The sequence below is a fragment of the Vigna umbellata genome, chromosome 1 (assembly GCF_029865625.1).
Source record: "Vigna umbellata cultivar VRB3 chromosome 1, Vumbellata_1.0, whole genome shotgun sequence".
Lineage (NCBI taxonomy): Eukaryota > Viridiplantae > Streptophyta > Magnoliopsida > Fabales > Fabaceae > Vigna > Vigna umbellata.
Window position 1 is genome coordinate 19997604 of NC_142165.1, and position 26387 is coordinate 20023990.

At 30.3% G+C, this 26387-nt stretch overlaps 4 protein-coding genes and 1 long non-coding RNA gene across 6 annotated transcripts; all 5 read left to right on the forward strand.

Annotated features, from left to right (window-relative positions):
• The first annotated feature begins 8392 nt into the window (after window positions 1–8392).
• LOC148204869 (uncharacterized) lies at window positions 8393–9555 on the forward strand. Of its 2 annotated transcripts, XR_015784618.1 has the most exons (3): window positions 8409–8799; window positions 8920–9118; window positions 9217–9555. It is a non-coding gene; the product is annotated as an uncharacterized LOC148204869 (long non-coding RNA). The 2 variants fall into 2 exon arrangements; XR_015784617.1 differs by having other exon boundaries at window positions 8393–9118.
• Window positions 9556–15106: 5551 nt separating this feature from the next.
• On the forward strand, window positions 15107–15875 carry LOC124841888 (17.9 kDa class II heat shock protein-like). Its single transcript, XM_047318269.2, has one exon. It carries the CDS (start codon window positions 15234–15236, stop codon window positions 15708–15710), a length of 477 nt encoding a protein of 158 aa, XP_047174225.1. The 5' UTR covers window positions 15107–15233; the 3' UTR covers window positions 15711–15875.
• Window positions 15876–20169: 4294 nt separating this feature from the next.
• Window positions 20170–20926, forward strand: LOC124841990 (17.9 kDa class II heat shock protein). Its single transcript, XM_047318380.2, has one exon. The coding sequence runs from the start codon at window positions 20268–20270 to the stop codon at window positions 20742–20744; it is 477 nt and encodes a 158-aa protein (XP_047174336.1). The 5' UTR covers window positions 20170–20267; the 3' UTR covers window positions 20745–20926.
• A 2641-nt stretch (window positions 20927–23567) lies between these two features.
• LOC124841981 (17.9 kDa class II heat shock protein) lies at window positions 23568–24322 on the forward strand. The gene has a single exon (XM_047318369.2). It carries the CDS (start codon window positions 23684–23686, stop codon window positions 24158–24160), a length of 477 nt encoding a protein of 158 aa, XP_047174325.1. The 5' UTR covers window positions 23568–23683; the 3' UTR covers window positions 24161–24322.
• A 1189-nt stretch (window positions 24323–25511) lies between these two features.
• Window positions 25512–26330, forward strand: LOC124841971 (17.9 kDa class II heat shock protein-like). Its single transcript, XM_047318359.2, has one exon. The coding sequence runs from the start codon at window positions 25667–25669 to the stop codon at window positions 26141–26143; it is 477 nt and encodes a 158-aa protein (XP_047174315.1). The 5' UTR covers window positions 25512–25666; the 3' UTR covers window positions 26144–26330.
• Window positions 26331–26387: the final 57 nt, after the last annotated feature.

Sequence of the window (26387 nt, forward strand, 5' to 3'; positions counted from 1 at the left end):
ATTATCAATAGTAAGTACACTAAGACAAAAGAGATTCTAGGGTTACCTGGTTGTTTCTCGTAGTAGTGAAGGCAACGAAATTGACGAAGAAACAATCTCGTTCGCAGTATACACTCTCAGTATTTGCTCTTCTGCCAAAGTGAATAAACCTCTTTTGAGTCGTGTTGAAGAAGCCAAACCGTTTAATTATCAGATGCCGTAGGATTATTTTTAATCTAACGGCTCCTAGCTAGCGTCCCCTCCTTTCTCTAAAGGAGCGGGAAAACCCTAAAATTCGTAACGCCGCGCACAGCTGTCATCCACATCTCCTCGTTTCTTCCACGTCTCCTCGTTTCCTCCACGTCACCTCGATTCTTCCAACAATACTCAAAAGCCCTTCGTAACTCGGTCCCCTATTTACTCGGACTTGGGGGGCATGTACTGTAGGATACTTAATTCCCCACAGGTCAATCAACAGCCCGACAACAGTCGATCACCAATAGCCCGACAACAGTCGATCACTGTACTATGGGACACCTAATTCCCCAAAGGTCGACCAATAGCCAGACGACAGTCGATCATAGAGCATGGTCGACCGCTTGGTCCTCGACAACCAACATCGCGATAATTAACAATCACACGACACACGACATGTCGCCTAGCCATGTCGACACACAGTATGTCCGACATACAGGACGCAATGTCATAGAGGGCAGCTACAAATAAGCAGTTACACATGTTACACATAATTAGCTAACCAACACCATGAATCACGGAGGTAGTTGACTCGGTATCAATACACAATCTGGCAGTTACAACTCCTAGGCAGTCAGCTTCGGTAACTGACCGGATTGCCAGGTAACGGTTTATTATTACTGTTTTAAATACACAGAGCATCTGAGAAAAAAGGTACGTTTTTCCCCTAAGAAGAAAGATATTCTTATTTTCAGACAACACCCTTGTTGACTTGAGCGTCGGAGTATCTTTGCAGGTACCCAGCCCACCTTGTTCAAAGGAGACAGAAAAAAGGTAACACAGTGAAAGCAGCACAGAGAGACAGCGCAGAGCAAGTTTGTTAGGTTCGTATCTCGTTCTCCACACCCCTACAGAAACAGGTTGCAAACCATTTTTCATATAAATAATTAGAGGATATAAATAGATTTTAGGTAACCAGAGAAGACTTTTTTTTAATTATCAAATACTTATTAGAAATAAACTATTAATCTCTTATTGTTTTGATTAATCTACTGTAATAGAGAATAGAGCGTCTACTTGGGTATGTTGGATCAAGAAATTTGAAGAGAAATGTGATGATATATTTGCGGGATTGAGAGAAGAGTTGTCTTCACTCGAGTGCGGGAAATAGGAGTTCGGTTTCTCTGTTGTATAAAACATACGGAGTCTATATTATGTTAGTAAAACGGTATCGTTTCACTTTTATAATTTAAAAAAAGTATATATTATATTAAAAATGATAATTTTTTAGTTTAGGATTTATTATTGTTTATATTAATAGGGTTGAGGATATGACTCCTTGCTTGATTGTCTGATTATCTTAAGTATTGTTTTCCAAATAGTTCCTTGTTGTTCTAGAGTTGTTTGACTATAACGAGGATCATCTATAGAAAGCACTCTCACATTCATGTGTAAGCTATTTTCACAATAAGTCTAATAAAAAATAGGTTATGAAAAAGTGTTATTTACCTCAATGTCAAACCTATATTTATAAACATCGTAACGATCTTCTAATTAAATTAGACCCATTAAATGTCAATCAACAGTTGTTATTGTTCTCATTAATCGTCAATCAATGACTTTTATCGTTCCAATTAATTATCCTTTAATTACCTTAATTACCTTAATTATTGCCCTTGCCAATCAGACATTGGGTTATTGGCACCCTTCCCGGTCCATTGATCGAATGGGCGCTCATACCATAAACTGAATTATGATAGTTCTACTGACCACCCCATTATCCTCTCCGCCAGGTCTTGTTTTCTCAAAAATTTTGCTATGAGATGATCGGTTCTGACGACTACTTGGTGGTCTAGGAAATAAGGCCTTAAGTGGCGAGCGACTCTGAGTAGAGCCAAAGTGATCTTCTTTATCCCCTGGTATCTCGCCTCAGTGCTCTGGAAAACTTTACTGATGAAATACACCAGCTTAAACTCTGGAATTTATTGAACCAAAGCAGCACTAATCATTTGCTTCTGAAACGGCCAAGTAAAGCTGCAACTTATAACCCGATGTTGATCGACCCATAATAGGACACCTAGTTAGGATCTCTTTTACCTCTGTAAATGATGCCCCACATTGTTCATCCCACTTGGTTAGGGTATTTTTCTTCATAACCTTCAATATTGGTCTAACCCGCTCTGCTAACCCAGGGATGAAACGAGATAAAGAGGTCAGACGCCCAACCAACCGTTGCACTTTTTCAGATTTTGAAGGCTTCTTATCTCCATCACTACTCGGCATTTATTTGGGTTGGCTTCGATACCTCAAGATGTCAGCATGAAACCTAAGTATTTTCTCGCAGCTACCCCGAAAAGTACATTTGGTTGGGTTCAATCGCACCCCGTACTTGCGCACCTGGCTGAACACCTCTATCAGATTCTTGACATGATCTTCCACTAAACGGCTTCGGACAACCATATTATCAACATAAATATCCATGCACTTTCCTATATGATGCCGGAACACCTTATCCATCAAACGCTAATATGTGTCCCTTGCATTCTTGAGCCCAAACGACATAACTTCGTAGCAATAGTTAGACCGCTCGGTGATTTAGGCTGTTTTCTCGCTATTCGGATGAAACATAGGAATTTGGGTTAGCTAGAATAGGCGTCTAGGAAAATAAGTACCTGGTAATCAAAGACTACATCTACTAAGTCATCACTACATGGAAGAGGGTAGGCATTCTTAGTACATGTCTTGTTGAGGTTAGTGAAATATGTACACATTCTCCACTGTCTGTTCGCCTTCTTGACCATCACTATGTTGGCCAACCAAGTGGTGTACATGACTTCACGAATAAAGCCAACCTCCAGGATCTTCTTAACCTCTGTGTCCACCGCTCATTTTTTTTCTTCACCCAACCTCCTCTTCTTCTGTGCTACCAGACGTGTTTCCTTAAACAAAGCAAGTTTATAGACATTATGCTTGGATGTATGCCAAGCATGTCCGCTGTTGTCCATGTGAAGAGGTCTTTGTTTCACTTTAGTTCCTTGCAAGTTTGCCTGGGTCATCGTAAGGCCACTCCCAATAGACGTCACTTGTTCCTTCGTCCGCCCTAGACCAAACGATTTCACCTCCCCTAAGGGTTCCATTCGATCATCTACATTGGTACATGAATCTAAGTTAGTCATGGCGACCTCCGAACGTCTGATCTTTCGACGAGGAACAAAGGGTTCTACTTTCAAATATGCTACATAACATTCTTGAGTTACCTTCTCATCAGTTAGAACGGTACAAATGCTCCCTTTTTTCGAGGGAAATTTCATAGTCAAATGGGGTGTTGAAAAATTAGTCCCAAAAGCATTCAAACACGACTTGCTTATCAAAATGTTCTAAGAGGTATTAGCTTCTACCAAGAGGTACCTCACCTTCAACTCCTTCACATCCCGATCGGTCCCTAGGTACGTTCTTAAATCCATGTACCCCTTAATATCCACTCGCTCCCTCACAAATCCGACAATCTGCTCGTTGTAAGGAATGATGAGGTCTTCTGATAGGTCTATTTACTAAAAGGTTTTCCAGTAAAGGATATTTACAGAGCTTCCCTAGTCAATCAACACCTTACTAACACTATAACGAGCTATCACTGTAACGAGTTATCACTGTCTTTATGACCATGGGGTCATTCTGATCGGGGTGTGGGGTGTGGAAATCTTCATCCAAAAAAATGATTACAGGCATCAACCTTTGCTTCCTGTCCATATGGTGAACGATTTTCAAGCCCCTTAGATGTTTTTTTCGTGTCGATGCATATGATCCTCCCCATGCGAAACCAACGAAAATTGTATTCATATGACCGTGCAATGGACGATTTTTGCTTTAGTTTCTACTTCTACTCTGGCGTCGATTCTCATATCAATGCATGTTTCGCTGAGGAGGTCGACCATAATTGCCATGGCCTTTGGCGGCCTGACACACAGGCTGTTGGCGAACGGGTCGACTTTCAACGTCGTCGATAGATTATTAAGTATAAACTCCTGACTCACATCCTTCACCTATTGAATAGTTTTGTTATAATGGTCCATGAAGTTTTTTAACAATTCATTTTTACCTTGTTTGGTGCTTATTAACGCAAGATAAGTAAGACTTTGAGTTCGGCTAGACCATATTGTCTGTCGAACAAGGTACGTATGGTGGTGAAGCAGTCCACCGTGTTTAGTGGTAGCGTATTAAACAAGCTAATGCCTCCCCTTTTAGAGACAAAGAAAACGTTCGACACCATATCGGGTCACTTGATGAATAAAAAGCCATGGTGTTTGCAAAGGATCGAAGGTGCTCGTCAGGATCAGTTGATCCATCATATTTCTCAAACACAATGGGCATTTTGTTTCTAGCATTTGTGCCTCCATAGTTGCAATCGTGAACGGGTGCAAACCCTCTGCCTTATTAGTTTGGACGAAATAGGTTATCCTGATCATGACGCTATTTACCTCCTATCCTATTCTGCCCGACTTTCCTGCCTGATTGTTCTCCCTCGTAGGGACATGAGTAAGCGATATCGACTGTTGGGCAGATTGTTCCCTCCGCCTTACAGTACGCTCGAATCTTAAAGTTGTTATCTCTGCATCACATCTCCTATGCATCTCCTGCATTTGTCGCTGCATTTCTCGAATCAACTCCATCGGATCTGGTTGATCTCCTATGTTCCATGTGGTTACCATTGGGTTTCTTCTCTCATCCTCGACACCAAAATGTTTCTTTCAATAGGGTCGAGGATCTAACTCCTTGCTTGATTGTCTGAATCTCCTGAGTATTTTTCTCTTAATAGTTCATTGTTGTTCGTGAGTCGTGCGGTCTATCCGGTGGTCACCTATATAAAACACTCCGACGAGCTATTTTTCTCGATGAGTCTAATAAAAACTAGGTTATGAAAAAATGTCGTTTACCTTAGTGTCAAACCTATATTCATAAACCTTATAATGATCTTTTGATTCAATTAAACTCATTAAATGCTCATTAATAGTTGTTATTATTCTCATTAATAGCTTATCAATAACTTTTTTCTTGATTAATTACCTTAATTACTACCCTTGCTAATCGGACGTTATTGGCGCCCGCCCGGTCCATTGACCCAACCGCGGTCATAGAGTAAAATTATCTTTCTGGTTATATGTATTTTGGCAACTCTTGAAGTTGGACAACGATGACTTGTGAGAATGAAATTAGGGTCACCAGTGGTTTTTGGGACTGGTTGCAGTGACGACAGTGCAAGCGTTCATTCACTTGCGGAATTCTTTCGTCTTCATGTTGCGTCTCGCCTCCTCCATTGGCACCTTTGCGATGCAATTGTAGAAGCACCGTCTGTTGACCATGTCAGCACCATCGTAGTCTTTACCCCTGTGTGAGGTTTGTTCTCTGTCCAATTGGTTTCTCTTTCCGGTAAACATCCACCACGTTTTTGTACTCACTAAAGGAGGTGTTTCCGATTGCGAATACTAAATCCTCTTTCCCTCTGGTTAATTGACTTTTCTGATTGTGCTGTCTTGGTTATTTGTTGTAGGTGGGTGTTGACTATGATGGTGCCTCATAGAGCCACACCATTTTATGCCTTTTCGGTTGACAGGTTTAGAAACACATATTGATAAGTTGTCAAATGCTCCTACATACTTGATTCATGATTTTGATCTAACTTTCCAATGCTCCTCCCTCTACAAAAGAGAGAATGAATTGTTGCACAGAAACCCTTCACATTTTTTTGGCATAGAAGTTAATTGTAGTACTCTGTTGTATTTAAGTATAATTTTTGTACATATGCAAGAAGTCATGTCGTATATATTTGTGTAATAGTATTTATTATTGTAGCACAATGTATTGTAGTACTTATTGGAGTAAGTAGAAATTGTACTAATCACCTTAATTCTTCTTTTATAGCAGAATGGTCTTATTTTGTATGTCTTTGGAGGAGTCAATTTTTATATTATTTATGTTCATTATCCTCGTTGCAGATATACAGTATCCTTGAAACTATGTCATGCATGCTTTTGAAATTTCAAAAGCCTTTTAAGTCATGTCTAATCAAGAATTATCATAGAAAAAATATGAATGATATTATTTTTCTTTGGATTAAACATGTGTTAGTTTCTTAACTTTGTTAAAAAATAGAAATTTGTTTATATTTCAAATTTTAATAAAGTCTGATTTACAAACTTGAAAAATAAAGAAATATAGTTTTTTTAACTCATTTGTATTAAACTTTTATGACATGTGAAACACGTTTATAATATTTAAGTTGTTTATATCGTTTCATGAATTTTAAATCCGTCGGTCTCAAACTTATAAGCCTAAAAAACACTATTTAACAAGTTCAAATAAATTAGTATTATTGAATTCAAATGAATATATATATTTTTCAAAATTTAAGTATAAAAGTATATAAAAATTCGAATTTTAATTTCGTGTTAAAGTTTACAAAAACGCAAAAATGTTTATCTTGTTTTCATTTTCTATATATTTATGTTATTCTCATCTTTATTATATATTAATAACTAAGTATTTCATTAAACTTAGATTCAATGTAATATAATAATAAAATATAATGTTCATATACTATTTATAATGAGTAGAATATTTAAATAACTGAAATAAAGTAAAATGAGTATGAAATAGCTAATTTATAAACTTATAAGTCTTCCCTTAATCAATACTTACTTGTTATTTGTTATTTAGTGAGTATGTTTATCACTCGAACATGAAATAAATATTATAATTGTGAATGATTTTACATAACAATTCCTCCATCTTTTTTATAAAATTTTGTGGTTATTCTATGATTATGCCAATGAAACAGTGAACATTTTTTTATTATATAGATAACTATTTATGAAATTAAAAATATTAAATACATTTCTTAATTCCTGACAGAAACTTTAAACATTAAATAAAATAAGACGAATTAAGTATCACTCTCTAAATATGAATTTATTAAGTAGGATCCTTATTCTATAAATCAAATATAATTTTTATATGTTCTTCTCTTTAACATCATTAAAGTATTTTTTAAAGAACAAAGTCATGATAAAACTAAACTTAAAGTACAAAAATAAACAATACTTTATATATAACACTAACAATATGATCTAAATATACTTAAAATTAAAGTATTTTATGTGTTTTTTTTTTATGTTAAGTATCATCTTATTTTCTTGTATTACCAAATTTTTTAAATATCTTAAGATACTATAATTGAATTTATTTTACTAAGTGAAGTTTAAACATGGATGTAAAGTAAGAAATAAAACGTAAAATTCACACTAGAAATCATTAGAAATCAAATAGTTGGATAGTTCTGTTCATTTTTCAGTAAAATAGGATAACATGATCAATATACTTAGAAATTTAAATATGTAAATAATATTATTTAATCATTTTTATTTTTTATTAAAATATTATATTCTTTTAAAGTTTTTATTGAAAAGACAAATTATATAGTTTTGTGTTATTTTACAATTTTTAAATTAAATATTGGAGTATCATTTTTTTTATAATGTTATTCTTTCTATTTTGAAAATTATAAATAATTGTAATATCTAATTGCATTGTCTTATTATTATATTTTCTATGTTTTTTTAATAATACCTTACCTAATTTAACTTTAAGGTAGAGATTAATATGATTAAAAAAAATAAAAGTAACAATAATTTTAAATTTAATTAACTTTATTTTCCAGAATATATATATATATATATATATATATATATATATATATATATATATATATATAAAGAGCTGTTGTAAATCATATTTACTTTTCAGTATGAGTTTATGTTTGGATTAAAAGATAAATCTAAAAAATTGAAAATAAAAAAGGGAAAATTTGGAGGTGAAATTGTTTAAACAAGAGATATTGTAAGAGATGAAGAGAAATAAAAGAGATATGAAATATTTTATAAAATAATAAAAAGTAAAAGATGTATACTATTATTTTTTATTAGTATCATTATGATTATTAATTGTTATTATTATTATTATTATTATTATTATTATTATTATTATTATTATTATTTCATTATTAAAATATTAATCTGTTTATTTTATTATTATTAATTGTAATATTTAATTTTATTAATTTTTGGTATTATTATTATATCATGTATAGACTTTTTCTACTTTATATGAGGAAGGAAAATTTAAAAGGAAAAAAATATGACATCAGATTTGACCTAATTTTTTCCACTTTAGTACTCCCCTGTTATCCATTGCTGAAAACAAATAGCGGCTAGGGTTCTCTCTGTTGTTGCATTCTCAAGTTTTCTTCTTTTGTGCCAAATCCTTTCACAGTGAGCCCCCTTTCCCTGACGCTCACAATCTTCTCCACGCTTCTTCTATTTTCCCTTATAAGCATATGGAGATCAAGGGAATTTAGCCCTGAATTTGTCATTCTTTAAGCGTCATTTGTCATGAAAGTTGAGTGCTTTCTTAACCTAATTCAGATAAATCACGTTGGATTTTTGTATTAGTTCAAGAAAGCATTCAAATTCATGACAAGTGATTACACAAGAATATGTCAACCGAATTACTGCCAAGAAAGCATTCATAAGGATGTGGTAATGCACAGCGCAATTATTCACACTATATTCAAAGGTAGAGTTGCAGACGACGGTTATGGTTTGTATTCTGAAATTATTGCCAAGGGAATTTTTCATAATCTTTTGATCTATAATAGTCTAGTTTATGGTTTTTTCATTGCTGATAATTTACCAGAAGCTATTGGTTTTGTAAATGAAATGATATTGAACCGTCTCGGACCGACAAGGTGGATAGCCGGAATGTGATCGATCCGGCTTCAGAAGAACCTTGATCAAAATAAAGGTTAATCTTAAGTTGGGATTGGGCCTTCACCGATCCATCGGTACACCAACTATCTCTATATAGACAGAAGAGGAGGAAAGGGAAAAAAAAGGTTAACTTTTCTTTCATCCCTTTACTATATTTTGCTGACTAGATCGGAATGTTTTATTCTTTTTAGAGGTACCGATGGTGGGAGTGTTATTTTGACAGGTACCTCTGACAGGTACCGATTAATGGACTAATGAAAGAGTGGATGAGGCCATGAATCTTTCAGGAAATACATGGAGGAATGAGGAATATGGTTCCTGAGATAGTGACTTATACTTCTCTTATCGATGGTTTATGCAAAATGTGAAAGAATCCCTTCTGTTTAGATCTTATATTGATGAGATGCATGATTGAAATCAATAACCAGATAGCTTTTCTGTATTGTAGTAATGATTTTAATGTATTGCTGTGTTTTACATCTATTACCATAGAACCTGTAGCAGGGTGAAAGACAAGATTGCATTAATTTATAGTAACCAAACTAATGTTATTTTTCCTGTCTCTCTGCATAATCGTTTGTGTTACTTCAAGTGCTTCAGATGCTAACCAAACTGGTTTATGGTTTTAATGTAGTTTCTACTTTTCAAACCTCGGTTTCAAAAGTAGAGAGATAGTTACAACAACCAGGATATTGACCAACATTCTTTTGTCAAAACATATAAATAACAATAAAATAGTTAAACTAAAAATTTAGGCATAATAAGAGATATGAAGCATAATTTTTCTTGCAAAATGAGCAAACCATAAATATGTTATCATCTATACCCAACATGTGTTAACTCAAGGAGATGAATTAGATTTTTTTTTAAATCTAAACTGATACTTATTCTCTAATTGTAAACTGGGTTACAATAATCTAAAGAAATCTGTAAAAGTTTAAAACTACCCATATCATGTGTCATATGGGTGATTACCTAAAAACCAGGAGCTAAATTTTACCATCCTAGTCTTGAATCAAATCTAAAACAACTTAAATACAAAATAAAAGTTTAAATAACTTAACTACTAACAATCCGTTCTTTAAACTAAATGATTAAGACATCTAGTTTACTTTTGAGGCTTCAATCATATCTAACATACTTCTAAACTTCAGAAATTGTTGCAATTTGAGTGACTTAATCATTATATCAGTTACTTAATTTTGAGTGTTGCAATTATTCAACTTGATTCTTCATTTTTTAACAATATCTCTTAAAAAATGAAATCTAAAATCAATATGCTTGTTTCTAGCATGAAATACTAGATTTCTAGACAGTTTAATAGCTGAAATACTATCACATAAAACTAGATGTTTCGGTTTGTTAAATCCAATGGTCTCCAATATTCTCTTAATCCAAATGCATTGGCATGCATCTGATCTAGCAGTTATATATTCTGATTCTCTTGTAGAAAGTGTTACTATTGGTTGCTTCTTGAAGGACCATAAAACTGCTCCAGTTCATAGAGAGAATACAAAACCTAATGTACTCTTCTTATCATCTATGTTTTCTTTTTATCATCTATGTCTTCAGCAAAATTACTATCAATATAAGCCATCAATATTGTATCTTCTTGGTTCTTCTAGAAAATTCCAAATTTGGTAGTTCCTTTCAAATATCTTACAATATAGTATATTATATTTAACCAAAGTGTAATGTGAACTTTGTATTTCTAACAATCCTTCACAACTTGACCGAGCAAGAACACCAACTTCTTCCCCATCAGAGCAAATTCCTGATTTGAACGGTCCAAAAGGTTTATTGATAACGACATCAAGGTTCTGTGACATGCCTTCTTACCTTTATGCTTGTGTTTTCTTTCAATGTTTCTAACCTCATCAAGTCGGCAACTTCTATTTTTCTTACCTTTATGCTTGTGCATGCAATTTAATGTTAGGTTCGTGATATTTAATTATGATGTTGCTTTTTCATCCTTGGAAGTACTTATAGTGAGTGCATTGGTTCAGGTACCAAATACCAGAGACTCTCATACTTAAATACATTATATTTGTTTGTCTATCTATCTATATATTGTGCTCTTTGGCAATATTATTAAGTTGCATTGTGTTGCCTTACAAGTTAATATCACTGTGATTTATATCATCGTGTTATATCAATGTGGTTATTAGTGTTTCTATGAATAAATCTCTGATATTTCATGTTATCTCAAGGTCCTTATTTTTATTTTATTTTTGCTTATATTACTGTTAAACAGTTCTTCCAATGTTAATAATGGTCTTACAATATGCTTTCCCATTCGGTTTAGGAAAGTTAGCTGTAAGATTCTTTGCTATTCCTTGAGCATAGTTTTTTATGCTATTCCTTGAGCATATTTTTTTGCTCTCTGTTAGTCACTTTGTGCTTTGAGTTTGACATTTTTGCTATTTGACTACTTATATGCTCTCTTTGACTCAGGAAAACTCTGCTGTTTTACAAGTAGTTTTAGCCTAAAATAGAGTAGTTGAATATTCCATAATTATGTTTTCTACTCAATAAATTGAGTAGCTCTGTTGTGGTCTAAACATACGAAAAAATGATATACAGAGAAATAGATATCGAAGACGATGATTATATCCCTGATAAAAATAATTAACACCAAAAATTGATAAATGTTATTATGTAACACATTGTACCTTACATGCTTATTATGTTTATTTTAAAGAAAATGTTTTTTTAACAACTTGTTTTCACCAAATACATGTGTAATAATGTGGTGACTTGTGATTGGTTCATTTTAAATATTTTTTAAAAATAAATTTAAACAAAAATGAATAAAATAATAATACGTGGTTATTGTCAAAAATTGATATGAAAAATTCTTATTTTAATTTTCACCTTTGCACCTACTTGGCTTCGATTGGAACATGGTTGTTTAGTAGACATGCTTTTTGTTTACCTTTTTGTTATCAATCAAAGGAGTGCAAAAGAGGAAAGTATCCACTCGTGATGGATCAAAGTGAACAACCAATTTAGGAAGTAACTACCTAATTATGAACATTGTCATATAAGTATAATTTTGTAAGCACTTCATGTTGTCTCTATCACTCTCTGCCAGGTAATTATTAGAGTGGTTCATGAGATCCTTCTCCTATCATATAGTCTGGAAGCCGATATATGAAGTCGACCTTTTTATGCACGAAAAGAATCTAGAATTTTGAACAAGAATATAAAACTGAATGAGAAAATGTTTTAAAAAATTTACCTCAAGATCTCCAATTCGTAATTCATCTCCATCATTAACTCTAAGAAGGGGAAAACACCATGGTTAAAGATTAAAGATCCAAGGAGAAATGGGAGAGCCTTCTAACACTCCAGAAAACCTCAAAGGGTCTCTTTTAGTCACCCTAGGTCGAAAGTGAAGTGTGAAAGAAAGAAAAATCTTCGAACACTAAAAAAAAAATTGTTGTTACCTACAACCAAAATTCATATACAAGGTTGAAAATTCGTAGGTAAAACAGTGTTACCTACAAATTACATACAGACAAAAATTCATAAGTAAAATGATCGTAGATAACATTACATACGTATTTATCCATAAGTAAAATTTGTATGTAATTACTTACGAATAAATTTGTATGTAACATAATCGTCAGCTTTAATAAAATAGCTTGGTTTTTAGAACAATTATATAGACTTGGACATATATTTAAGTACATATACTATGTATATATAAGAAATACTCATTAAATAAATAATTTCAATACACAACAATTTTCATACATAGAAGCTCTAAAATTCAAATATTGTAAAATACAAATGTCTAATACTAATAAATAAAGTCTAGAGTCGTTAAATACTTAAACATATTAATTACTAAAATATGAAATTCCTTAATTCTAATAATCACTATAAAAATGAAAATATATGTTTCTAATTTTAATTTTATTAATAACTAAATAAATATAATCATAAAAAGATAAAATGAAAAATGAAAAAAAATAGTATAAAAATTATATTTTAAATATAAGTTATTTTAATAATTTATTAAATGACTAATTAATTAAAAACTATAAAAAGATAAAATTAAGAATAAAAAGATAATATAGACAAATTAGTTTTAAAATAAAATAAATAATAAAAGTTTAAAACAAATGTTATATATGCTAGAAAATTAAATCTAAATAAAAATATTAAAATTAGAATAAAAAATAAAAAATAAAATAACTTTCATGCACATGACATCATATAAATAAAAATAAAAAATATGAAATGAGAAAAAAATATTCATTTTTATACACTTATTAACAAAATAAAATAAATAATAAAATAAATTTTAGAAATATATATTTTAAGGTTTTCTATTTAATTTCTAATTAATTTAAAAAATTTATAACATCTTTATAAAAAATAATTTTAATTATGTTAGTTTTTTTTTATTGTAAGAACCTAGAAAATAGAGTACTATAATTGATAAGTGTTTTAAAATAATGAGATTCAGTATTTTAATGTTAAAATAATTCAATAATATAAATAGAATTTTCATAAACTCATTTCATTATCTAAAATACTCATAATTTTTCTAGAACTCTTCCCTTATCTTTTTTATCTCTCTCTAAGATTTTTTATTCCTGAATCATCTGTTTGACGATCAAGAAGTGTTTAGAATATCAGAACAGTGAACTCTCCAATCTTTCGGTTTCTTTGTAGACCAAGTAAGTTTCTGCTCTCTTTTTTTAATTCGTAATTTGAGAGACATGCGACTAAAATTTTCTTGCATGTGTCGTTCACCTCTCTTTTCCAGATTATTGTTGATAAGAGATCTTAAAGACTTCCTTTGATCACGATTTTATGGTTTGTAGGTATTTCTAGAGTTCTCTAAGATGAAACAAAAATAGTATACTTGATAGATCTGCATAATTTTCCAAACAAGTAAGGAAATTGTGTGTTTGTCATAAATTGTTGTTTTACTTTTAAACTTATACATATATATATCACAATAAATCTATTTTAAGTATTTTAGTATTTAATTTTTAATATATTAATGTTTTATACACATTATTTAAATTTTAATATTTATGTGTTATTAATTTTTTAATATGTGTTTTTATTTTTATTTTTATTTTTTTTAATATTTTTTGTTATTTAATATTTCCTGGGGTGTAGGGTTTTGGTTTTCAATTTTCAAATACAGTTTTAGTCAAAAAGTTTGTCTAAAAGTGTGCACAAGTTTGGCTGATTTTGAGAAGGTTATTAAGGTAATCACGGGAATGCAGGTTCAGAACATGAAAGTGCAGTGGGAGAGCTTAAGGTTTAATAGGTATTTTGGTTTAAATATATTTAAGATTGATTTAATATAATTTTTTGTTTTCTTATTTTAATTTTTGTTGTTTTTAATTTAATTTTTTGATTTTTAAAAAATAACTAAAATAAGGATTAAATTAAAAACAAAAGTAATTAAAAACTTACACAAAATAAATTTCTCAAATAAGATAAAATATTAATTAAGTCAATTAACAACAGAAAAGGATAACTAGAAAGAAAATAAATATTTCTATTTTTTAAAAAAAGACATATAAATAAAATATATTAAAAATGCTATTTTTAAAATTTTGTTGTTACCAATTTATATTCTATTCTATTAATAAAGTTTATAATGGTTTCTAAGATAGTAATCACAAATAGTATAAATATTATCTATTAAAACAAATAGTATAAATACTATCAGAATGTGCAAAAATTTGTAATGTTTCGAATATTAAGTCAGTTTTTAACACTTCATAAGAACTGACTGCTTTTAGAATGGATAACAATTTTAATACTTTCGAAAATTACTTCAAAAGTAACTTCAGAAAATTACTTTCTACAAATAGTTGTTAATACAATAACTTATATAAATTCTACAATATAAAAAGTATATTAATATGACTTTAGAAAGTTAAAAAATAGTGGCTAGCCCAATAATGACAGTCTCTTGTAATTGTAAAAAGTTTCAAACCAGATAGATTTTAAATAAAGAAAAAAAAATAGCAAAATTCTATAACTCTCTAGAAGCGTGAGAATCTCTGTAGAAGATGTAAATGACTGAAGCTACTAGAATATAGAGAAAGATTCCACAATACGCTTTGATTTTGTCCAGAAAGTTCCATTTCTTTCTGGAATAATCTGTCCCCCTTATAAATTGCTCTTTCTAATCCCTCCTCATCACAGAAACGTAGCAAATCAAATACAGAGGAATATTCGCAGATTCAAATACAGAAAGAGATGGATTTCAGAGTGATGGGTTTGGAATCTCCATTTTTCCACACGCTGCACCGCATGATGGACATGTCAGAGGAGGGTGCAGGGGAGAAGACAAACAACGCTCCGACACAGAAATACGTGCGAGATGCGAAAGCGATGGCTGCAACAGCTGCGGATGTGAAAGAATATCCGAATTCCTACGTGTTCCTGATCGACATGCCGGGGTTGAAATCTGGTGACATAAAGGTTCAGGTTGAAGACGATAACGTGCTTTTGATTAGCGGGGAGAGAAAGAGGGAAGAAGAGAAAGAAGGGGTGAAGTTTGTGAGAATGGAACGAAGAGTTGGGAAATTCATGCGTAAGTTTGTTTTACCTGAAAATGCAAACACTGATGCAATCTCTGCTGTGTGTCAAGATGGTGTTCTCAGTGTTACTGTGCAGAAATTGCCTCCTCCTGAACCTAAGAAGCCTAGGACTATTGAAGTGAAGATTGCTTGATATGGAAGAACTGAACAAATGAAAGTCTGTGTCTCTTAGTGGCAAAGAGTTGTTCATTTTCACTGTTACAAGATGTTTTAGCTTGGTTTTGTTGTAATTTCTTATCAATGTCCTCTTTTGCTTTCTAGTTCTGTGATAATGTCAGCAATGATTTTGGTTTAATCATCTCAAATTTCTAATTCTTCTATCCTTTAATGCAGATCTCTCATTTGTTATGGAATAGCAGAATTTAAGAACAAATTATATTAATCTTGATGATATCATGAATATGTTCATCACATATAAAAGAGAAAAACAGAGTTTTATAATTTCTTAAACATCTTCCCTTCAAAATGTTATAAAGTCTTTATATTACAAAGTCTCGTTTTTTTCGTTTTTTATTTTTGGTAGTTGAGTTAGTATTGGTTGATTTTGTGATAGTTGAGTTTATGTAATTAAGTTTATGGTGGTTGAGTTTGTGTTGATGAGTTTGTGCTATATAATTTTGTTTGTTGATTGAATTCAATTACAATAAATTTATTGTTGGATGATCCTTCTTTCGCTTGATTCGGATAGTTGTAATCACAAATTTTGCAAGGTTGTAAGATAGTGAATTTATATTTGTTCGAAGAAGATTCAAAATATTGTTTTTGAAACTTAGATAATATTTGTGAAACCATTTCAAGATGTGTAAAAAGTTGAAGTGACAAGGATTATTCTTTGATCTTATAAAAGAAGAAGTCGAAGGAAAGTCATTACAATTAAAAATATTTATGACAACATCAATCGTAAACAATTTTTTTTTATTTTTTATTTTTTAAAATTATTTTTTAATCTAATGTCTTCAGGTTTTTCAGGTTTTTTAGGATGTTTTAAATAATTTAAATATTTACACCTAAACATAGAGATACCAAATACATATTAAATATTTTTGAATTATATTATCTGCATTTACTCTTTAAGAAGAATATATATTAAATATTTTTGAATCATATTATCTGCATTTACTCTTTAAGAAGGATTCTCTTAAAGATTATTTCTTAATTATTAATATATTTATACAATAGTTTAGATAATTAAAAATATTTGTAATCTTTTTAATTTAATTTTGAATTTATTTTTGAGTTTTATGTTTTTAAGCCTTTTTTAAGATTTTTTTTTGGGTGGTTGTGCCTATATAAAATATTAGATATATATGTAGACACTTTTGAGTTATATTATATACATTTGTATTATTTTGAGATATGACTATCTTAATTTTTAAATTAGAATTTTGATTATTATAAAAAATTAATGTTTTTACGAAAAATGTTTACTTAACTTATCAATTTGTTAGATTATAGTGTTTAAATTTTTGTCTTATTTTGCATTTTTTTATATTTTTATTATGTCTTTTGAAGATTCAAATTCACAAAAAAATAATATTTTTTTTGGACAGATTGTATCTTTGTCTTTTTTGGATAGAACTTTTGACGCTTGCAAGAACGTGTGTTTATCATATTAAAAATATATGAAGTTGCTAATATTTTCTCATCTTTAAACCCGACTTCAATGTCTCTTCAAAATAAGTTGAAAATTGAATTCATTCAAACAAGGTATGCTGATAACTTATTCAATATGTACGCTTCCTACAAAAGAGTGAAAGACATTTAGGATTCGTTAAGTCTCAAATATATATACTACTGAAGAAGATGTTGTGTGATAGATTCATTATAAGAAACTTTGTCATTAAAAGATTATAAAAGATAATGACATATAGACTTAAAATTATGAAATCAATCTTCAATGACATACAACATTGCAATTTTCTTTGAGATGATAAATGATAATAGATATAAATATTTCACACATGATAAACTATTTAAGAAAAATATTTTTTATTTTTCACTTCATCTTCTTCCTTCTAAAGTCAAGGATTCTTTTACAAATGTCAGAGCTACATATTTATCACTCAACATCATCTTTTTTATCTTCTACTCACCGTAAAAAAGATATCATAATGAATGAAAACTAGAAGCTTTTACTTAAGTTTGAGTTGTGTGAAAGTGTAATTGCAAAATTCAAAACAACTAGTCGTGTGAGAGTTGAATCATAACCACCACTTTTAGGTCCACTCTTCTAGGTTCTCTATCTTAAGTTTGCCTTTAAGTTCACCACAACCAAGCTCGTCACCTCCATAACCTACCTAGGTCCACCACTGCTAATTAAGTTTATTATATCCAAACCCACTACCTTAACCTCTACCAGCCTCACCACCACCAAGGTCTCTTATAACCATCACCTTCAAATCCTCCAATATTGCCAATCACCTTCAGATCCTCCAATATTGCCAATGACATGTGTACATTAATCCCATCATATATAACTAAATTGATGTGTAATTGTAAGAAATAAAATAAAATCCAATTATGTACAACCATGTGGATGTTTGACTATAATTCTATGTGAAAAAATTATTTATCACATAATTTTTTGTCATTTGTTATCAAAGACGCTTTACATTAATTTATAAAATGTAAAGACAAAATTAGTATATACTTTAATTCACAAATGAAATATAATTGAGTCAATAATTCAAAAACCAAAAAATTATTTATTCTTAAAATTTAAAACTATATTAATTACATTAGTGATTATTGTTTTATAAATTATAATTTATTCCACATTTTTTTAGAAGAGGAAAAAAATGACATTTTATAGAAGAATATAACTTATTTATTTTTGTAATAATCTATCTTTATGGTTTAAGTATGATTTTAGTTTTTGAACTTTGACGTAAAATTGAAATTTGTCTGTATATGAAACTTTGATACATTTTGATTTCTAAACTTTAAAAATGAATAGATATAATCATTTTAATTAAATTACATTAAAAAAAATTTATAAACGTGACATGTAAAAAAAATTAAACTAATTAAATTAAAATAGGCTTAAAAGCTTATTTCGTTTTCATGTTAAGAGGTGAATTTCTCTTTAGTACCTGGTTTTAAAAATGAAGACATTGGGTTACTATGTTTATGAAAAGTGTATGAATAAGGTCATGTCCGTTAAGTTGACAGGACATTAAGTCCATGCTGATGTGCTCATACTTTTTCTCTTCTCTCTCTTGCTGTCCAACTTTTTCTCTCGCTTGTTTAGTTTTTTCTTTGATGATTTGTTGAACTTGTTCTTTCTTTGTGTACTTTATTCATATACTTTTGATAACGTAGGGACATACCCAATGTTTTCATTTTTAAAACCGGGTACTAAATAGAAATTCACCTCTTAAGATGAGGACTAAGTAAGCATTTAAGCCATTAAAATATTATATTTATTCACTTTTTAAGTTTAAAGTTTAAATGTATCAAAGTTTCAAAATTTTATTTTTTATCAAAATTTAAGAACTAAAAACATACTTATCATTTTTATAACTAATAATGATGATTATATTTTGTAATTTTTAAGCTATGCATTTGATTATTAATTTTATCCTTATCAATATAAACTATTTTATTAATTATTTTATTTTTTAGATTTTGTAACTTTTTTAAAAATTATTCTTAGATATATGTATTTTATAAATTTAATAGCATTTTTTAAAAGTTTAATAATATTTGTTTATTTTAATAATAGTTAGAAGAATTAATTATTTTTTCATAAGGTAGATGTGGATTAATAGTTTTCATTTAAGATGACAATGTAGATTCACTTGTATCATTTTGACATGTTGATATTTGGTGTACAAAGACTATATTAGGTTAGTCCGTCCTACAGAAAAAATAATAATAAGCCTCCAATTAGATCATGTAAATAAAATTAAATATAAATATTATAATAATAATTTAATTTTAATATTTCAATCTTTATTCATTCCATAAATCTATTATTTACAACAACATTAAAATAAATCAAGTACACAAAAACATTAAAATTCACATTAATAAACAAATATAAAAGTTAATTTTTTTGAATAATAAAATATAAAAATAAATTATTATTTAAAGTAAAAAAAACTATGATAATCAATCAATATTAGTTTCAACAAGAAAACTTAAAAAAAATTACAAAATGAAATAAAATAATTATGTCTGACTTAAAAATTAAAAATTTTATTTACCTCATTCATTATTAACTCTCACTTATTCGAGTCATAAAATTAAAATATTTAGTTCACTGTGAACCTTTCCCAACTAAATACCGATGCCTCTTGTCATACATAATATTTCTAGTAGTTTATAAAAAAATAATGTAAAAATTAAGAATTTATTACAAAGCATAAGTTAATATTTTCATTAGTTAAATAAATATTAAAAGTACTAAGGAGAAAATGAGATAATAGTAATAATGACTTAAATTCTGGAAATTATTAGAAGGATCCGGAAAGTCAAGGACTAATAACATAACCCAGTCTTCTTCTTCCAGTAGCTTCTATTTGCAATTAGCGTATTGGCTTACATCAGAAACTTCCATTTCTATCTGGAACAAGGTACATTCCCCTTTAAATAGCCACATACGTTCTTCCCAACGAAGAAATATCCACAAAACAATTCTCAAACAAAAATTGGCTTTCTAAACAGCTTTCCTCGTATCCGAAAAGTGATGGATTTCAGAGTGATGGGTTTGGAATCTCCATTGTTCCACACACTGCACCGCATGATGGACATGTCGGAGGAGGGTGCAGGGGAGAAGACAAACAATGCTCCGACACAGACATACGTGAGAGACGCGAAAGCGATGGCTGCAACAGCTGCGGATGTGAAAGAATATCCGAATTCCTACGTGTTCCTGATCGACATGCCGGGGTTGAAATCTGGTGACATAAAGGTTCAGGTTGAAGATGATAACGTGCTTTTGATTAGCGGGGAGAGAAAGAGGGAAGAAGAGAAAGAAGGGGTGAAGTTTGTGAGAATGGAACGAAGAGTTGGGAAATTCATGCGCAAGTTTGTTTTACCTGAAAATGCAAACATTGATGCAATCTCTGCTGTGTGTCAAGATGGTGTTCTCAGTGTTACTGTGCAGAAATTGCCTCCTCCTGAACCTAAGAAGCCTAGGACTATTGAAGTGAAGATTGCTTGATATGGAAGAACTGAACAAGTGAATGTTTGGGTCTCTTAGAGGCTAAGAGTTGTTTACTTTCACTGTTACAAGATGTTTAAGCTTGGTTTTGTTGTAATTTCTTATTAATGTCCTCTGTTGCTTTGTAGTTTTGTGATATCAGCAATGACTTTGGTTTAATCATTTCAAATTTCTAATTCTTCTATCCTTTTAGGCCGATCTCTCATTTGTTATGTGTTTAAATAATGGAACAGAAGAATTTAAGAACATATTATATTCGTCTTGTTGATATATGAATATGGTCATCACATATAAAAGAGAAAAACAGAGCTCTATAATTTCTTATATATCTTCCCATCTATATGTTATGAAATCTTTATATTACAAAATTTATTTTTGGTTTTTATTTTCGTTGAGTTAATATCGGTCAAATTTGTGTTAGTTGAATTTATGTGATAAGTTTCTGTTGATTGATTTTGTTTATTAAATTTGTATTGGTTTAGTTTGTGTTGTCTGATCATGTTTGTTGGTCAAACTTAATTACAACAAATTTGTTGTTTAATGATTCTTCCTCTGTTTGATTCGGATAGCTGTAACAATAAGTTTTGTAAGGTTGTTGCTTGTTTTCAATAAGAAGGTACGATTAATAATCTTTATTCTTTTAACCTCGCCTTTAATTCCATCACTAGTAAGTTGGTGACCTTTATAACCCTTCCTAGGTCCACCACTACTAAGTTCATTATATTCAGACTCAGACTCACTACCCTAACTTCTACAAGCCTCACCACAACCAAGGTCTCCCGATAACCATCAGATCCTCTACTGCCACCAACGTCATTTATACATTTAATCCAATCATATTAACGTGTAATTGTAAGAAATAAAATAAAATCCAATTATATACAACCATATGGATATTTGACTACAATCCACCGTGAAAACTATTTGTCACAATTGTTTTTAATGATGTTTGTTGTCAAAAATATTTTACACTCTTTTGTAAAATATAAACATGAAATCACTACATATTTTAATTCAAAAACGAAATACAACTGATTCAATAATTCAAAGACAAAAAAACATATTTATTCTTAAAATTTAAAATTATATTAATTACATTGATTATCATTTGTTTATCAATGGCTTAAATGCCTACTTTGTTCTAAGAGGTGAATTTTTGTTTAGTACCCGGTTTTAAAAATGAAGACTGAGTTCCTATCTTATGAAAAATATATGAATAAAGTCCACAAAAAAAGAACAAGTTCAACAAATCATCAAAGAAAAAACTGAACAAGGGAGAGAAAAAATTGGACAGCAGAAGAGAGAAGAGAATAAATATGGTCACATAAACATGAATTTAACGTTGTTCCTGTCAGCTTAACGGACAGGACCTTATTCATACACTTTTCATAACATAGGGACTCAATGTCTTCATTTTTAAAATCGGATACTAAACAAAAATTTACCTCTTAACATTAGGACGAAGTAAGCATTTAAGCCTTTATGAATTATCTATTTCACATTCTCTTGTATGAAGAAGAGGAAAAATAGATATTTTATAGTAAAATATAACTTGTTTCTTTGTAATATGATTTATATTTTTATAATGGTTAAATATGTTTTTAGTTTCTAAATTTTGAAACAAAATTGATTTTTTTTTTCATGTTTAAAATTTTGATTCATTTAGATCTTCAAACTTTAAAAATGAATGGATATAATTTTTTAATTAAATTACGTTAAATTTTTTAGCATTATAAAATCAGTTGATATTTTAGTAAAACATGTCAAATAATGTAAACAATTCAAGTATTAAGACGAACATATTTAACATGTAAAAGTTAACATAATTGGGTTAACATGACTAAACTCATTCATTTTCTAAGTTTAGGATCAATGTTTTAGATATAGATAAATTTTAATTTCACATTAAAATTTAAAGACTAAAAACATATTTAACCATTTTAAAACTATTAATAATGATAATTGTTTTTTAGTTATTCTTAGAAATACATAATTTACAAATTTAATAACATTTTTATTAGAATAATAGTTTGAAGAATTATTTTTCTTTTTGTCATAAACAGCCGTAGACTGTGTTTTCAGTTAAGGATGACAATGTAATAAATTCACTCATGTTATTTTTACGTGTCAAACGAATGGATTAGGTTAATCCTCTTGCATAAGAATTTTGAACTACTTTTATTGATCTTTCAAAAATAATGATAAACCTACAATTAATCCATCTGAATAAAATTAAATATAAATATTATAATAATAAAAATATTTTAATATTTCAAATCTTTGTTTCATTACATATAAATCTATTATTAACAACAAAATTAAAATAAATTAAGTACACAAAAAATTAAAATTCACATTAAATAAATATATTAAAGTTAATTTTTTTATGAATAATAATATATAAAATTAAATTATTACTTAAAGTAAAAAAACTATGATAATTAATCAATATTATGTTAAAGAAGAAAACTTATAAAAAAAACAATTAACAAAATAAAATAATTATGTTTAACTAAAAAATTAAAAATTTTACACAAAATGTGTTTATCTCTTCCATTACTAGCTCTTATTAAAAATGACAAAAAAATATTTGTGAGGGTGATATTTGTGATAAAATTCTTTATAAATAATTTGTACCTACGAATGTTTATTATTTATAAATATTGGATAATTGTAATAATGAGTTAAATTCCAGAAATTATTAGAAGGATCCGGAAAGTCAAGGACTAATAACGGAACCCAGTATTGTTCTTCCAGAAACTTCTATTTGCAATTAGTGGTATTGGCTTACATCAGAAACTTCCATTTGTTTCTGGAACAAGGTAAGTTCCTCATTTAAATAGCCACCAACCTTCTTCCCATCCAAGAAATATCCACAAAACAAATTCTCAAACGAAAATCTTGGCTTTCTAAACAGCTTTTCTCGTATCTGAAAAGTGATGGATTTCAGAGTGATGGGTTTGGAATCTCCATTGTTCCACACGCTGCACCGCATGATGGACATGTCGGAGGAGGGTGCAGGGGAGAAGACAAACAATGCTCCGACACAGACATACGTGAGAGACGCGAAAGCGATGGCTGCAACAGCTGCGGATGTGAAAGAATATCCGAATTCCTACGTGTTCCTGATCGACATGCCGGGGTTGAAATCTGGTGACATAAAGGTTCAGGTTGAAGACGATAACGTGCTTTTGATTAGCGGGGAGAGAAAGAGGGAAGAAGAGAAGGAAGGGGTGAAGTTTGTGAGAATGGAACGAAGAGTTGGGAAATTCATGCGCAAGTTTGTTTTACCTGAAAATGCAAACATTGATGCAATCTCTGCTGTGTGTCAAGATGGTGTTCTCAGTGTTACTGTGCAGAAATTGCCTCCTCCTGAACCTAAGAAGCCTAGGACTATTGAAGTGAAGATTGCTTGATATGGAAGAACAGAACAAATGAATGTTTGTGTCTCTTAGTGGCAAAGAGTTGTTCATTTTCACTGTTACAAGATGTTTTAGCTTGGTTTTGTTGTAATTTCTTTTTAATGTCCTCTGTTGCTTTGTAGTTTTGTGATAATTGCAGCCGTGATTTTGGTTTAATCATCTCAGACTTCTAATTCTTCGATCCTCTTTTGACATATCTCTCAATCGTGTACTGGAATAGCTGAATTTAAGAGCTAATTATATAGATTTTTTCATATCATGAATGGTCACCATCACATATAAAAGACCAAAAACGGAGCTTTATAATTTCTTAAATATCTTCCCATCTATCACAAACTAATATCATGAAAATTGAAGTGGTAGAATTGAAGTGGTATAACCTTTTGAAACAGAGACTCTATTTTATTTGCTGGTGAAGAACATGATAACATGATGAGAGTGATGGATTTCAGAATTGTTCTATCGTAGATTTCTATTGAGCTAGGTGAATTTATCAGATAAGTGAGTCAGGGAAATAAAATTTTCTAGAAACTTAGTGTATTAATGAACTGGATATTGATATTATGGTAATAAGAACAATAAAATAAAAGATGAAGACACTTTAAAATGAAGAGTAAGATTTCTGATAACGAGTCCTGTTACAAGTTTCTTGGTTAGTCACATTCTTTTTAAGAGTTATAATCGAACCACTCTATTTCCTCCGTTACATTTGCTAAAAAATAAAAAAGTGTTTATATATTTTAAAATTATATATTTTCTGTTTTTTAATTTACAACTATATTACGAGAATTCATATTACCTTATTTTTAAATAAATATGATTATTCAGTCAGAGAATGCTCTCGTGTTAAACTCTATAGAAAGTGCAATTGTCAGATTTTTAAATCATAAATTTCCGAGATGTAGTAAATTTTAAAATTTCAGAAATTAAAAAGAATGTATCACTCAACTTTCGTACAATACTTCTCCTTCCTCCGTTCCTATTAATTTTTTAATTTTGTTTATCTATCATTTATATCAGTTATCATCCTCGTATTAACTATATTATATTTCACATCTTTTTTGGAGAAGAGAAATTTTTTATATTTTATCAAAGAAATTACTTATTCTTTCGTAATAATTTAGATAAATAATATAACTATTATTTTACAAAATTAAGCACTCATTAAAAATTAGAAAAGTTAATATTTGATTAATCAAATAAACCTTAAGCGTATTAAGGAGAAAATGGATAATAATAATGACTCGAACATTCTGGAAATTATTAGAAGGACCCCGAAAGTGGAAGACTAAAATAACCGAGCCTTGTGTTCCAGAAAACTATTTGCATTTAGCGCGTTTTCATCAGAAACGTCCATTTCTTTCTGGAACAATGTACATTCCCCTATTTAAAAAGCCACCTACTTTCTTCCCTACCGAGAAACATTCACAAAACTAAACAAAATTTCAAACAAAAATCTTTGCTTTCTAAGCGGTTTCTTTTGCTCGTATCTGAAAAGTGATGGATTTGAGGGTGATGGGTCTGGAATCTCCTTTGTTCCACACGCTGCACCACATCATGGACATGTCGGAGGACAGTGCAGGGGACAAGACACACAATGCTCCGACACGGTCATACGTGCGGGACGCGAAAGCCGTGGCTGCAACACCTGCAGATGTGAAGGAATATCCGAATTCCTATGTGCTCCAGATCGACATGCCGGGTTTGAAATGTGGGGACATAAAGGTTCTGGTTGAAGATGGTAACGTGCTTTTCATCAGCGGTGAGAGAAAGAGGGAAGAAGAGAAAGAAGGGGCAAAGTATCTCAGAATGGAACGAAGGGTTGGGAAATTCATGCGCAAGTTTGTGTTACCTGAAAATGCAAACACTGATGAAATCTCTGCAGTGTGTGAAGATGGTGTGCTTAGTGTCACTGTGAAGAAATTGCCTCCTCCTGAACCCAAGAAATCAAGGACTATTGAAGTTAAGGCTGCTTGAGTTTGCTAAACTTTTTAAGAACTGCATAAATAAAGATATAAACAGAAGAGACAACAGTGTTGTCTCTGTTTGAGTTCTTATCTTCCTGTTAGAAGAGTTTTATGGTTGACTGTGTTGTGTTTTTGCTAAAGTGATTTGTGGCTTTTAATGATTTCGTGAATATAAGTAAATTATGTTACTTTAACTATCTTCTTCTCCTTTTGCTGTCTGATTAGCAGAGTTGTCCTAATTTTCAAGATGTACT

What these genes read in the sequence shown, in the direction of transcription:
- LOC124841990 (XM_047318380.2), top strand. Translation starts at nt 20,268, where the DNA reads ATGGATTTCAGAGTGATGGGTTTGGAATCTCCATTGTTCCACACACTG.
- LOC124841981 (XM_047318369.2), top strand. Translation starts at nt 23,684, where the DNA reads ATGGATTTCAGAGTGATGGGTTTGGAATCTCCATTGTTCCACACGCTG.
- LOC124841888 (XM_047318269.2), top strand. Translation starts at nt 15,234, where the DNA reads ATGGATTTCAGAGTGATGGGTTTGGAATCTCCATTTTTCCACACGCTG.
- LOC124841971 (XM_047318359.2), top strand. Translation starts at nt 25,667, where the DNA reads ATGGATTTGAGGGTGATGGGTCTGGAATCTCCTTTGTTCCACACGCTG.